The sequence below is a fragment of the Crotalus tigris genome, unplaced genomic scaffold (assembly GCF_016545835.1).
Source record: "Crotalus tigris isolate CLP2741 ecotype Arizona unplaced genomic scaffold, ASM1654583v1 scf7180000018371.15429387391:27106975, whole genome shotgun sequence".
In the NCBI taxonomy this organism is placed as follows: domain Eukaryota; kingdom Metazoa; phylum Chordata; class Lepidosauria; order Squamata; family Viperidae; genus Crotalus; species Crotalus tigris.
The window spans coordinates 9,286,003-9,300,192 of record NW_024096970.1 but is presented as its reverse complement, the minus strand read 5'-3'; the positions used below and the strand labels follow the sequence as shown (position 1 = coordinate 9,300,192).

Sequence of the window (14,190 nt, the reverse complement as noted above, 5' to 3'; positions counted from 1 at the left end):
ACTAAATGAGGGGAATATGTGGATCTCGAGGTTGCTGAATTATACTATACATCCCAGCAGTCTCAAGCAGCATGTCATTGTATTGCTAAGCTCATTCAACATCATCTAAAGATTCACAAGCTTCCCATCCCTGGGCTATATTGAATATTTACTCTGCAGTTGAATAGCTAATTGAAGGAAAAACTATAAAAGCATCAAATAGCTAGACAAGTACAATTTGCCATACCCATGCTCAGGTTTTGATCTCATAAAATGTTATATCTTTATTTTTTTTGCGGTCTTGGTTGCACATCACTCTACTTTAGAGAATTCTCTAATGGCAGAGCCGAAATACATATTATCTCGCCAATGTAACTGCTGAACTGGGAAACCAAGAACTATTGCATTTTCTTGCAGAAAATGAAGTGTCAGTCTGGGTAGGATAAAAGACCTTCTGCCTTGAGGCTTTCTACATCTGGGGAAATAGCAGCATTAAATGGAAACATCTGAAGACATCTGAGGAAATAGTATCATTAATTTGGTGTCGGCTGTTTGCTTTTAATGTTTATACTTTCATACAGGTAGTCTTTGACTTGACCATAATGAAATCTGGAATTTCAATGGTTATAAGTCAAGATATCCACTTGACCCAACCCATGCTGCTGAGATTTTTGCATTGGTTGTTAAATGAATGATGAGGGTAAGTGAACACCAAGGTCATTAAGCAAATCCATGTATTCCTACGAGGATTTTTTGCCAGAAACCAGACAAAGGGTCAGAAACCAGCAAAAATATCATAAATTGTGGTCACATGACCACAGAATGCTTCAACTGGCCATAAAGGTGAACTGGTTGCCAAGTGCCCAAAACGCAATCATGTGACATGTGTGTATGTGCATTTGGCCTTTGGGGCTCAAGGAATTGAGTCATAAGTACTTTTGGGGGATTTGTTGTAACTGTGAACAGCCTCTAAGCAGCCAGTCATTAAGTGAGGAACGCTTCTAGTTTTGATATGGTTGTCGGGCCTTAGAGAAGGATGCCCAGGGCACAACCCCGGTTCGGAAGACATACCTACCAGTCAGCAACCCGTCCTCACCGAGTATGTGTCCGACCACCCGACATCCAGGTGATTGCAGCACATGCGCAGACGGCGTATGGAGCAACACCACGCATGCACAGATGGCCTGGACGGCTGGAGTCATCCGGTGCGCATGCGTGGATGTACAAGCGCGGCCGGTGACAAGACCCGGGGGACTTGAAGCGCGCGAACTACCAGGAAGCTTCGGGAACCGAGGGAAGCGTCAGGAAGCGTCGGGAAGCAACAGCTGGCAGTTGAGAAACCTCGAGACAGAAATCCATGTATGGAGATTTAGGGCGGTCTAGGAAGTGGGTGGTGGTGCATAGGCGTCGGTGTGGGTGTGGAATAGGCGGAGTAACTTAAAACTATATAAAAGACCCATGAACGGAATGGTTGTTAGTGCTGACTTTAATCAATTGCTGTAGAAATAAATTCAATGTTCTTCATTCCTGGCGTGGTGGATCTGTGTTCGTTGACGTTGGAGTCAGGACGAGGCAACAGTAAGTCAGCACTCCCTCTGCCATGCTGGCTTTCCACGCTCCCTAGGTACCCAGAGGCCACAATAAGAGAGTGAGTGCTGACTTACTGTTGCCTCGTCCTGACTCCTGTGGCTCGAACCACAGCCATGTCTCCCACAAGAATGGACACAAAAAATCAGTGGGGTATGGGTTGCTGTCAAGACAGCATTAATAGAGGCCGGTCAGAAGATGAAAGAACAGGCGGACAAAAAACGTCAGCCAAATAAACCATTTGCTGTAGGACAACTAGTTTATTTGTCCACAAAGTATATAAGGATGAAGGTACCATGTAAGAAATTGGGACCCAAATACATTGGACCTTTCAAAGTTGTTAAAATAATTAACCCAGTTACTGTAAAACTCCAGCTGCCCCGGATGCTAGGGAAGATACATCCTGTATTTCATTGTAGCTTACTAAAACCAGTATGTATGTATCGTAAGAGACCTGAACCCGGTCCTGTTGCCAATAACGAGTACGAAATACAGGAGATACTTGATTCACGTATTAAACAACGTGACCTGTACTATTTAATTCAATGGAAGGGTTATCCCTTAGCAGAAGCCACTTGGGTGTGGGCTACTAATGTACAAGCTCCTCGGTTGGTTAAAAGGTTCCATTTACAAAACCCCAGGAAACCAGGGGCCAACCGTACAGCGGGGAATGGGCAGGTGGAAACAAATGTCACGAAATAACATGTTTTGTTTCTTCCAGGGAGAACCCTGGTGAAGGGGGGCGGTATGTTGGGCCTTAGAGAAAGATGCCCAGGGCACAACCCCGGTTCGGAAGACATACCTACCAGTCAGCAACCCGTCCTCACCGAATATGTGTCCGACGGCCTGACATCCAGGTGATTGCAGCACATGCGCAGACGGCGTATGGAGCAACACCACGCATGCGCAAATGGCCCGGACGGCTGGAGTCATCCGGTGCGCATGCGTGGACGTACAAGCGCGGCCGGTGACGAGAACCGGGTGACTTGAAGCGCGCGAACTACCAGGAAGCTTCGGGAACCGAGGGAAGCATCGGGAAGCAACAGCTGGCAGTTGAGAAACCTCGAGACGGAAATCCATGTATGGAGATTTAGGGTGGTCTAGGAAGTGGGTGGTGGTGCATAGGCGTCGGTGTGGGTGTGGGGTAGGCGGAGTAACTTTAAACTGTATAAAAGACCCATGAACGGAATGGTTGTTAGTGCTGACTTTAATCAATTGCTGTAGAAATAAATTCAATGTTCTTCGTTCCTGGCGTGGTGGATCTGTGTTCGTTGACTTTGGAGTCAGGACGAGGCAACAATGGTTTTTATGTTTTTATTACTGATTTTTTTTTTTAAATTCTTGACTGGGAGCCATCCAGAGCTTGATATAAAATTGGCTGCTATATAAAGGATTTAAAACAAACAAACAGATCTGATTTGCTACTCCAGACAAGCTGTTATCCAAGAAAGGGCATTTTTTAAAATATGTACTGGAGGTCCATAAAAAACTAAGAGCCATTCTGCTGGATACAACCAAGGATCCATCTACCTGGCTAAGAGAGGATCAACTCTCTGCTCATCCTCAGAAATGGCCTTCTGTGAAATACTGGCCCCCAAACCTGAAAATTTAGCTCTGACTTATCTGTGTCTTTGTCATCTAAGCCAGTGGTTTTCAACTTTTTCTTCACCACAGACCGCCTTTAATTACCTTTTGTGGTCACAGACATACTTAACTCAAGATTTAAATCATAACATTTCTTCAAGTCTTTGCAGACCCCCAGTGATGACATTACAGGCCCCCCCCAGGGTACGCGGACCACAGGTTGAGAACCACTGTTCTAAGCTACCAGTATTAACCACAAGCACTTAATGTGCAATACATTAATAATTATGAAAAGCATTGTCATAAATCTGTTGCCTAATAATTCACTTTCTAACATAATGAACAAGAAATAATTTTTTCAATAGTTTGCAAGATATTTTTTAAAAAACAAAACCAATTATGGCACTTCTAAATCATGAGTGTAATCTCTTTACATGGCTTTTAAATCTCAAATTAAACCATAAAAAATCCCCAGAGCTCCCATCGCCTGGATGCTAAAATCAGTTCATAGTAACAAGTCATTTTGTGTTGTTGTATTTTATTACTTTTTTATTGAAACACTGAATATAGCTCATTAAGATTCTTTTTCCAAGGAAAATGACACTTGTGGGAAAGAACTCTCGGATCCTAAAAATAATCATGAAAACATGCATGCAATTTTCTAAACGAATACAGAAATAATTTGCCGTTGCAGGAGGCTTTTCCACTTACAGCCCTATGGTATCCAGATTGTCTCCCATCGTAGCACTAACCAGATCCAATCCTACTCAGTTTTTCAAAATTATCTAAAGGTAGGTAGGTGCTAGCCAACTTCTCCTGGCAGATGTTTGAAAAATTACATGAGCTGAAACAAAAAGTCGTCCTATCTGCAGAATTTACACACACACAAAATCAGGTCTATCAAAGCCCACAATAAATAATGTATTGAATCTTACATACTGATAAGGGGATATAAATGCATTTAAATTTTCATTTAAGAGGAGCTATGCATAGTGTTAATGATACCAAAGGATAGATTTCTGTGAACTTGGTCTGTAGGCCACATACCTCTCCAGTATATTCGGGATAGGTATAGGTTTAGATAACCTACCTTCATTACCTGAAGCCTACTGATGAATTTAAGCTCACACATCAGCACTGAGCTGTAAGAATTTTCAGCAAGGGAGAGATTACAGTTCAATTTTTCCAGTATGTGAACCAACATTTCTCCAGTAATTATTTTTGTCTGCTGAAACTTTGCTGATCACCAGTTCCATGGTCTATCCCTCTTATCATTCTTCATTTACATAATCTTGAGCGCTTATGTTTTATATCTACTTTTGTCTTTATGCTATTCTTCTATTTTTTTAAAAAAATAAAAGTATTAATTCCAAGCATTCAGTTTGTATTTGGGGCTGTAACAATGTGTGGCATTCTGCAGAAAACAAAATAATTCACCCAACAGAGAAACTAAATCTTTTCTGGAAAACTGGTAGTGTTTTTCAACCTTGCCAACTTTTAAGATGTTTGGCTGGCTGTGAAATTCTGTGAGTTGAAGTCCATTCATCTTAAAAATTGATAAGATTGAGGAACTTTGGTATAGACTAAAGACCACCTTGAGCTGTTTCCCAAGATGCAATTTCCCTGCAGTCCAGCTTTCCACAGGAACTGCTGCATGCCGCTTACCTTCAGGCAGTGTTCTCTTTCTGTTGACAGGCTCCTGTGACCAATCTGAGGCTGCTTGAAGTTGCATGAGGCCTTTGTCCTTGAAGACACCTTGGTGCTCTTTTGCAGTGCCCCATTCTTGATTTGCAAGAGCTCCAGAGGGTCACGTTTGTGTGCGACTTCCAAAGGCTCTGGAGGCCGCATGACAGCACAACCCATTCTTGTGTAACCTCCACAAATTGCATGAGAACAGGGTGTATTTTTAAGAAGAAACATGGATGTTGGTGAAAGCTGATGTGTCACGCAAAACATAATGGCATGTCACCTTTGATACATGTTATAGATTCACCAACACTAGTGAGAAATTAAGTTGTTGGACTGCTATTATAGAGATCCAGATTGATGTCACCCTCATCCTTTGACTTTGAACCAGTCACTCTTTCTGCCCAATCTACCAAGTAGGGTAATTGTGGGAAAAACTGGAGGAGGAAATGTTGTGTCTCAACAAATTGCAGGATATATATTTGAGGTGATCAGATGTATACCTAAACCTAACTAAAAATATTTATAAATAAATAGGATTGCCTCTATCTTTAAATGTATCTTTTACTATTGACTGGGAACAGAGGTCAATCAATAGCAATAGAAAGCTTCCCTGTAATTATTGTCGAAGACAGTTTTCTGCTACTAGCACACAAACACGTGCAACTTTTTTTTGTAAAGTGTGAAACAAAATTTAGACCAAATGATAATACAGCCTTAAAAATAAATAAAATATATAGCAAGGATACATGTTGCAAAACTTCATAAATGCTACATAATTACCCAAAAATAAATTTTATAACTTTAACCTGTGTTTTATAATCTACTACGCTTGCTGTTCCCCACCTCTTTATTTCTTGATTAACATCTATCAATTCCCTCAGCATACCAATCTCAGAGAATTTCACATCTGATATCAAGCAAATTAAAGCTGCAAAAGTGATAACAAGCTACAGTAAAGAAGGTTTTATAGGGCAGAAAAAGAAACTGCTTATGTAGTATGTTGGGAAAAAAATTGTCAGGGAAAAATTTGATCACTTTATTTCCCATTAATAAATAATCAGGAAAAATAAAAAAAAAATGTAGAAAATCTATCCTGAAGCTATTACTGATCTGCCTGGCTTGGCATGGGGGCCTCACAGGCATCCTGCCATAAAAAGAAGGAAGGAAGGAAGGATGAAAGGGCAATATAGCTTTGTGTGTATGTGATAGGAAATCGGGAGGGAAATGACAAGGACTAGAACAGCCGGATCCTGATTGTACCAGCATCCCACAGCCAGGCACCTTGAGAAATATGTGGATTATCTCACCAATACCTCAAGAGTTCTCAAAACATCTTGGCGAGTTCCGATTGTCTAGAAATGGACTGGTTACGGGGGGAGGGATGGACTGGGGGCTGACCTACACCTTAATTTTGTATCCAGTTGAGTGTGGTATTTCAGACTTTACCTCAACCGTCACTCTTAGTAAAAGAATCCTTTGGTTTAACCCAATGGAGTCAAAGTCTTTTCTTTCCTAAGGGATCGGATTGGGGGCAAGTCTGACAGTTCTTAACAAGGAAGATTAATACAATCTAGACACCACCAAAATCGGCTGCCCAATTTTAGCCAAATTGGACATTTATAATGGTTGCAGCGTCCTGGAATCACTTAATCGCCATTTTGCAACCTACTCAGTCAACTTTTGACAAGCAAAATCAATGGAGGACGGGGGACGCCAAATTCACTTAATGACTGTGATCTGCTTAACAACTATGCCAAAAAAAGTTGTAAAATCACTTAATAGCAAAGGATGTTCCAGTCCCAATTGTGGTCTTAAGTTGAGGACTACCTGTACTGTTAAAAGATTAAGAAAGAAAATAGTTTATGTTATTGCCCAGGAAGCCCTACTGTTTTCCATATCAAGGTACACAATCACTGGAACATTTTGTGAATTTGGTCAGCAGGTCAGCACCTACGCTGGCACATGAAAACCTGTTTGGGTTGCAACCAAATCACTTTGGAAATAAAAATGGCTTTAGGGAGTTGTGAAAAAGATAAACTGCTGCGAAAGCAAAGGTCTTAGTCCAGTTAAAAAGGTAACTGCATCATAAATGGCACTATTCCACAGACCAAAGTTTATAAAGCTTTATTAAACCTGTTGAACAGCTGTGCAATGAACAAACCAACAAAAATAATAAAAAAAAATTATTGAGGTTTCATGACTGGTTTCTCCGTTCCATGTCCTTTGAGAGACAAAAATGCCTTTTCAGCAATACTCCAAAGAAGATTGTGTGGAGCCAAATGGGAAAATAACTTTGGAAAGTAACAGAAAAGGTATCTGTTTGCCTTCTCCTCAGGGCTACCTTATATTTGACTCAAGCAATTAGCTCCTAAGGAAGAAAGTAAGTCTTGGTGGAGAAAAGGAGTAGAATAAAACCATGAACCAGGTACCACTAGAAAAATGGCTTCACAGAATTCTATGAAGATATGTAGTCTAAACAGATGTCACTTTCTTCCACCTATATATGTGAACACAGGTTCATTTGCTTGTGATAATGTAATACTTTTGGCCTAAAAGAAAAAAGCAGCACATTACTCCACTGACAGCCCCACCTCGGTATGAAGAAACCAGACCTGGTACACTGATCCATCCCGCACTCCGATTGCTTTTTCAAGCTAGAAACACTGGCAGCTTAAATTCAAAAGCAACACAATAAAAAAAGATTCCCCAAGCTTTACAGCAGTGCATGCTTTCTTTCCAATTCAGGGTCCTCTATAAAAAGTAGATGTTTGGCAGTGATGGGAGAGAAACAAACTTCGGCATCTCTGCATTAAAAACGGCATCATGATAATTCTGGGATTTTTGAGCTATGACACAGATAAGTAGCTTGGGAAACGGGCAGTATTCATGTTCCAGTATGGCCTGCTGAGATAATAAGCAGCCTCTGGCTCCAGGTGCTGTCAGGCTTATTAACCACTTGATAGTTCCCCTTCAGATGAACAGCGTGAGAAGCACTAGCTTTCTACTGAATTTAAAGTGGAGAAACAGCTTTCCAATTGTTTCAACAAGATCACACACTTGTGTTCTAAAGGATGGATGGCTACCTTCTGATTTGACATCAGCAACACTCAACGGGGCTCTTCACCACCAAATTGGAAATGGGAGAACCCAACTCAAACAATAATACCGAAGGAAGGGATGGCACCCATTAGCAGCTCTGCTTCTTCAAACCCTCGAGCAGACAGCATTGCCAGCTACTACTAATAACAACTTTTGTCAAATTGTACAGGAAGATTGTGGAAGTGCAGATAATCATGAACGAAACATTTTAACCAAAACATGTACCCCAATCGCATGCCTTATATTCCCTCCTTCCCATGAAACTGTCCTTTTAAAAGGAAAAAAAAAAAGTGCAACCAAGTAGAAGATTTTAGGTGCCAACTATGTTGGGATCATGAGCAGAGTCTGGCAGTTGGGAACCAGAGCAGTGATATAAGAAGCAATTCCCCCAGCAGCTGTAGCAGATGAGAAACAGAGCAGCCAAGAAGACCAAGGCACAGATCGTGCAAGGTTTCCGCTCCAACAAAAAACTCAGAAGGTAGAAGCCCATGAACATTGAGTGACTGAACCACAATGCTGGGTTGAGGGGCTTGGGAATGAGGAGGACCGGCAGTAACCACTGGAGACAGTACATGATGCCTGGTGATTAGGATGTCACAGTGATGGCAGAAATCCAAATCGCAGTATGAAATTTCTCCTCTGCACATTCAGCTCTTCACCAACCAGGTAATCAGGCTTCATAAAACTTGGGAATAATGTGCAAGTAAATCTTGACAGAAAAGGGAGGAAAAAAAGGACAGGTCAGCAACACAATTATTATTTTTTTTTACATTTGCATTGCTTACTAATACAATCCAGCAGAAATCCAGAACTTCTCATCCCTTTAAATGTTACTGTATTCCAAATCCCTAGTCACTATTTCTTGCAACATAAAATTTTAGCTATTTCTTCTCCAGGATTTTAAATTATGGATAGAATGAGCATACATTTGCAGCATCACAGTCATTTTTCTATTATGTACAACTTTATATACAAGATTGCCACAACTCAACCTATCCACAGGATTGTTGCTGTGGGAGAATTTGGGAGAGGAAATGCTATGAACTCTTACAGGAAAGGTAAGACATACATCTAGTAAAATAAATAAAGCACACATTGAGGCTTAGCATTGTATAGGATGCTATAGTTTCTTCAAAAACTTATAATTTAAAATCCTGATATGTTGTGTGAATCCATTAAACTGTGAACACGCACATGCTGAGTTCTGTTGAGGTAGGCTTGATTTAATTTGTTATTTAAATCTAACCATCATTGTTTATAAATCATTGCTTATTAGTATCAAATTATGGTTTATTCATATTATCATTAAGCATGATGTAGGAGCCAAGCGGTAATGAGTTGGCCGTTTGCTCTATTGTGAAGTTTAGAATATGCATGAATCCAGCTACAATATGAATGGCTTTGCTCATTACTGTAGCTGTTGGAAAGACATTTTCATAACAAAACAGAGAGTTGTATTGTGAGGGTTTTTTCACAACTAATTTAGCAAGGCACAGTAAGTTAGATCATACTTTAAACAAAACTAAACAAACAACATAATGATCTATGATTATATAAGAATCAGACATCTAAAAGTGTCCTTACTGATGTTAGAATCCAGCATCCGAGAGGTGGAAATAGATGTTCATGGGAATTAGAAGCCTATCATTCAAAGTAAGAAGTAGCTTGGATTTGACACAATTCAATTTTTCACTACTTTATGTAGAATCATCAAAACACTGAGTATTTCTGGTTTTTATACAAAAAATGTATGTTGAATAAAAATTGCATGTTGATCACCAAGTGATTCATCCAGTTCAACTCTTTTGTGTAGATGTCCATGCAAATTTCTTGCTAACAACATGTAGTACTTTGTCACTGTCTTTTGAGAAGTTTTTTCAAATCTCAGTATAGCCTAGGATAGGGGTTACCAATCCCCAGTCTGTGGATGTGGCATGCCAGAAATCGGGCTGTGTGAACAAGTGAAGCCCCATCTGCGGGATGCAGGCAGCATGTGAAACCATGCCCCTTCTAGTCCACGGAAAAACTCTCTCCTTGGAACCGATCCCTGATGCCCAAAAGATTCGGGGATGCTGCCCTAGGATTTCCTACCAAGTACTACTCTGTTTAGATTTTTGAAATCATTTTAAGATCACTCAAGATTCACTAAGAGTTGTCATTATTTAGACATATTATATTACTGATCATCTGATATTTCCTTACATCATGCATTGAAGTCATCAGGAAAGAATTTACTAGGAGCATTCAATTTATCAAAATTGCATTAACTTCAAAATACAAGAAATATGAAAACAGTAACTTTACAGTTCATGCCTGTTCACTTTCCCCTCCACATTCTTTAGTATACATCATCCATTACAAACTTAATTCCTATTTCCCTTGCCACTTGGAAACATTTATATGCCAACATCATGAGATCATCTGGGAGTGGCATGAAATAGACCATGACTAGTTCTTCTTTATACTTGCCACATCCTACAAAGTTTTCATGAACACTGATCAAAAGAGGCCTACATTTTACATTTATTTGTTCTAAATATCTGGGGACAAGTAACCATGTAAAGCTTTTATCCAATATTCTCCCACAGTCTTGGTAGGAAATCCCAGGGCAGCAGCCCCCAATCAAAGTCTAATCAGAAGAACATGAGCTATCAAAAAGATCTGAAAAAGGTAAAACCAGAAGAATCTTGTTGAATAATCTGAATTTTCAGAAATGCAAACCACATGAGTAGAAGCTACAGACTTTCATTGTATGAGAGATAACAGAATATACAGAAATAACAAAAAAATACTAAATAAAATACTTGATTCATCTTAGATCTTCCATTTGTGAAACGTATAAAAAGAAAAGAAGGCATTTCTCCCTGTTTGGCAAAGAGACTAGTTATTCTTCAATAAAATCAAATCTTCAGATAAACGGAGAAATACTATGAATCAGGATTTTCATCTTGAAACAGGCTTCAGTGCCTTTTTATTCCACCATATATCAATAAAATATTTCCCATTTTTACAGGAGCTAATGAAAATCAAATAATGCAGCAGTATTTTATTTTTGGTAAGAATGAATGAAAATAAGATAAATCTCTTACCCTAGTACATGCAATTTCATTGAGAGAAATCTTTTCCCTTTTTTGTAGCTTTGGTGTTCAGTGTAGCTAGATAGACTTTCTTCCCTTAAGAAAATGAAAGAGTTTCTTGTCAAGGGCCTTAGCAATTGGTTGAAATTTATCTGTGTATCAGAAACAATACACTGCAAACTATCCTGGTCACAAAAGCAAGGCAGGTGAAGTATATTCACCTCTAAGAATTACTTCAATATAACTAACAAAAAATGGGGGGGGTACCTTCAAATCAGTTCTGTCTTCTGGACATTATCTGGATTAGTCCCCATAGATTCTTGGTAATATTTTTAAAGAAGTTTGCCACTGCCTTCCTTTTTCTTAGGGAGAGAGAAAGTGACTGGCCCCAGCTGGCTTCATGTATAAAGTGGGATTAGAACTGATTGTCTCCTGGTTTATAGCCAGATGCCTTAACCACTGCATCAGACTGGTTTTCCATCAGAAAATTAAAAAGCTTTTTTTTTAAAAATCAAGACATTCATGTATATTGGAGCCAAAATGGTACCAGGAGATAAAAATTATTACTGTCAAGTGTGGAGTAATGTTTAAAGAAGTACATTCATGTACATATTCTTTGTATGAAACACAGTTAATCAGGCGATTGAAAAATAGCTGGAAGAAAGAATATATGGAATTGAAACAGATAAATTATCAAAATTCCCTGGAACTGTCAATGTAGAACAGAAAACTTCCTCTTAAATTCAAAAAGGTAAATAGTAAAATTCACATAAAAGCAGGAGAGGGCCTTTCATTATAACAAAATATTATTTAAGATCGTTACCATCTCTGATTTGCCCATTCACACCTGGACTACAATTTTTGGTGCACAATCCCAAAATTATGGTATCAAACTATCTTGGTAGTCTCATACCATTTTATTCTATCTCTCTATAATATACTGGACACAAATCTGATTTACAAATGCATTTCTTACTTGCACTTCAATATAGTTGTCTATCTACTCCATCAATTGGTTTCAAAAAATTAAAGGAGATACTTCAGATATGGAAACAGAAAGAATAATCATAAATATATCAGCAGGAATAATTTGCCTCTTTTCTGAAACATTTTTTCCACACACACAAAACTAAAGTTATCTAAAATATACATTATACTTTCTATCAAAAGCTGTAGTAGCTGTAGTATTTCCATAGTTTTCCAGCAAGGAAAAAAAAACCTCTTTCACGCTCTTTAGTGCTATGTTGTAACAGAAAATATAGACTTGCCCAGTAATGTTTATTCAGTTCCCTAGTGTCCATATATCTTCTAATCTGTGTGAACATGTTGGTGTATTAGTGGATCTCTTACTGAACAATTAAAACTGATTACTAAATCCCTATGCTGAAATACCTTGTTAGAAACTCCCATTTTACAAAAACGTGACAGATTTTACTAGTCTGCCACTTGTACAAACCAATTTACTATCATCATATTGTTTATTCTTCATGCCCAAAGCACCTTAGGTATAATGGAAAAGACTGAGAGTCGATAAGAAAAGGCCTCCCATGAATAGTGATTAATTTACAGAGTTATAATGATGACCTCTGTAAGATAAGTTAATATTTAATAAGTATGACAGGTTGAGATATGACCCCTTTAATTCATCATTCGGATTCAACAGCAGCCTTTCTTTCATACGCCTCTACGGAGCTCACAAGTAGCAACGCCCCTACGAAAATTGCTCTTGTCAAACCCTGGGTCTATCACGCTGCCGCTTGTGTAACAGCCATTCATGGATCCATTTCCCACAAACGTTTCTATCCCTTTGGAGCAACCAGCTAAGCTAGTTGTGCCGGACGTCTCTCGAAAGATCCGGCACTGCCCAATAACTTTATAACTTCTGGCTACCCTATTTTTTTCCCCCTCTGCCTGAGCTGCTTTAGGACTAGGGTTGAACCCAAAAGCAGCCAATATCACCCTCTTGCAGGGAATTCCATAAGCAAAATTTCGGGATCCGGCCGTGCGGGTGGCGGGGGCGGTTCCGCCGATCCGTTTTACGTTTGCAGAATCGAACTTCCCAGGTTGATCCTCGAGTCCTGCCCTGGGAACGGATCTGTTGCGGGTGAGGGAGGTGGGAGAAGAAGCGATCATTCGGTCCAGCCGATCAGCCGCCACGGAGACCGCAGTCCAGGAGAGATCCCCTCAGCCCAGATGAAATACAGAATCCGCCCAAATGGAGGCGCCCACTCCGTCTCCCCCCCCCGCCGCCAAAGCCCTGCTCCTGAGTAAACGACACACCCTTCCCCGCACTCAGGGCTACGACATATGCGTTCAGGGTTGCCGTCGAGGGACAGAAGCGAACCCACCGGGCTTATGCCTTCCCGGCGAGAGTTGCCTTAACACCTTCGGCAGCTCCCAACCGCCCCCCCCCCACCGGCAGCTGTATTACCTGCCCTCCACGCCATAGCGCCCCGTCGCTCCTCGCCACACTAATTCGTTCGCAGGTCTCTTGCTTCACGTAGGACCTTCAACTGTCTCTCTTGGGTCGTCCACCCCAGCGCCTTTTTTTACAGCGCTCGCAATTCGACTTCTCCTGGAAGTCTGGATAGCCTTTGGCTTTCCCCACGAGCCTTTTCTTCCACGTTTGCTCTCCTGCTACAGAAATAACCGACCTGTTCCCAAGAATCAAGTGGTGTTCTGAACAGGCATTGCTATAGATAGCCCCACCGTCCCGCTCTTGACGAGGCGGAAGGTCCTTGCGTTAGGCTGGAAGCAGAAGATGCATTATAAATAACGTGCAGTAGGCACGGAACAGAGTGAGCTGGATGGGAGGTACCGTACGTAGTGGAATGCGACAGATACGGACTTTGAAGGCGAAGGGCTGCGCTACTGTGATGACGAAAGTGAAGCCGGTTCCCCACTCTTCCTCCTACCTCACTCAGTAGCGGCGACAGAAATGCTCTCGTCCGCCATACGGTAACGGGAGTCATTTCTCTGGAAAGTTGAGAAGCTCCATGCTATCTGGGGCTGCGGCGGAAACGGAGCAACCGGAATCTAAGTGGAGAGAAGACCACTTTGGAATACTTCACTTCGTATGAATTACTTGCATGCGGAAAGATAGCAGATCAGGAGAAAAGGCTCTGCTCTTATTTATGGTCTTCCAAAAATATTTTTATTTGCAAAAGGGTTTGAC

The 14,190-nt window shown here is 40.5% G+C and overlaps 1 protein-coding gene across 1 annotated transcript; it reads right to left on the bottom strand.

Moving 5' to 3' along the window:
* Positions 1-6,947: 6,947 nt before the first annotated feature.
* LOC120311631 (BLCAP apoptosis inducing factor) lies at positions 6,948-13,754 on the bottom strand. Its single transcript, XM_039351339.1, has 3 exons — positions 13,447-13,754; positions 11,028-11,111; positions 6,948-8,647 (listed from the first exon to the last, which is right to left on the bottom strand). Exon 3 carries the CDS (start codon positions 8,510-8,512, stop codon positions 8,249-8,251), a length of 264 nt encoding a protein of 87 aa, XP_039207273.1. The 5' UTR covers positions 8,513-8,647; positions 11,028-11,111; positions 13,447-13,754; the 3' UTR covers positions 6,948-8,248.
* Between the last annotated feature and the right edge of the window lie 436 nt (positions 13,755-14,190).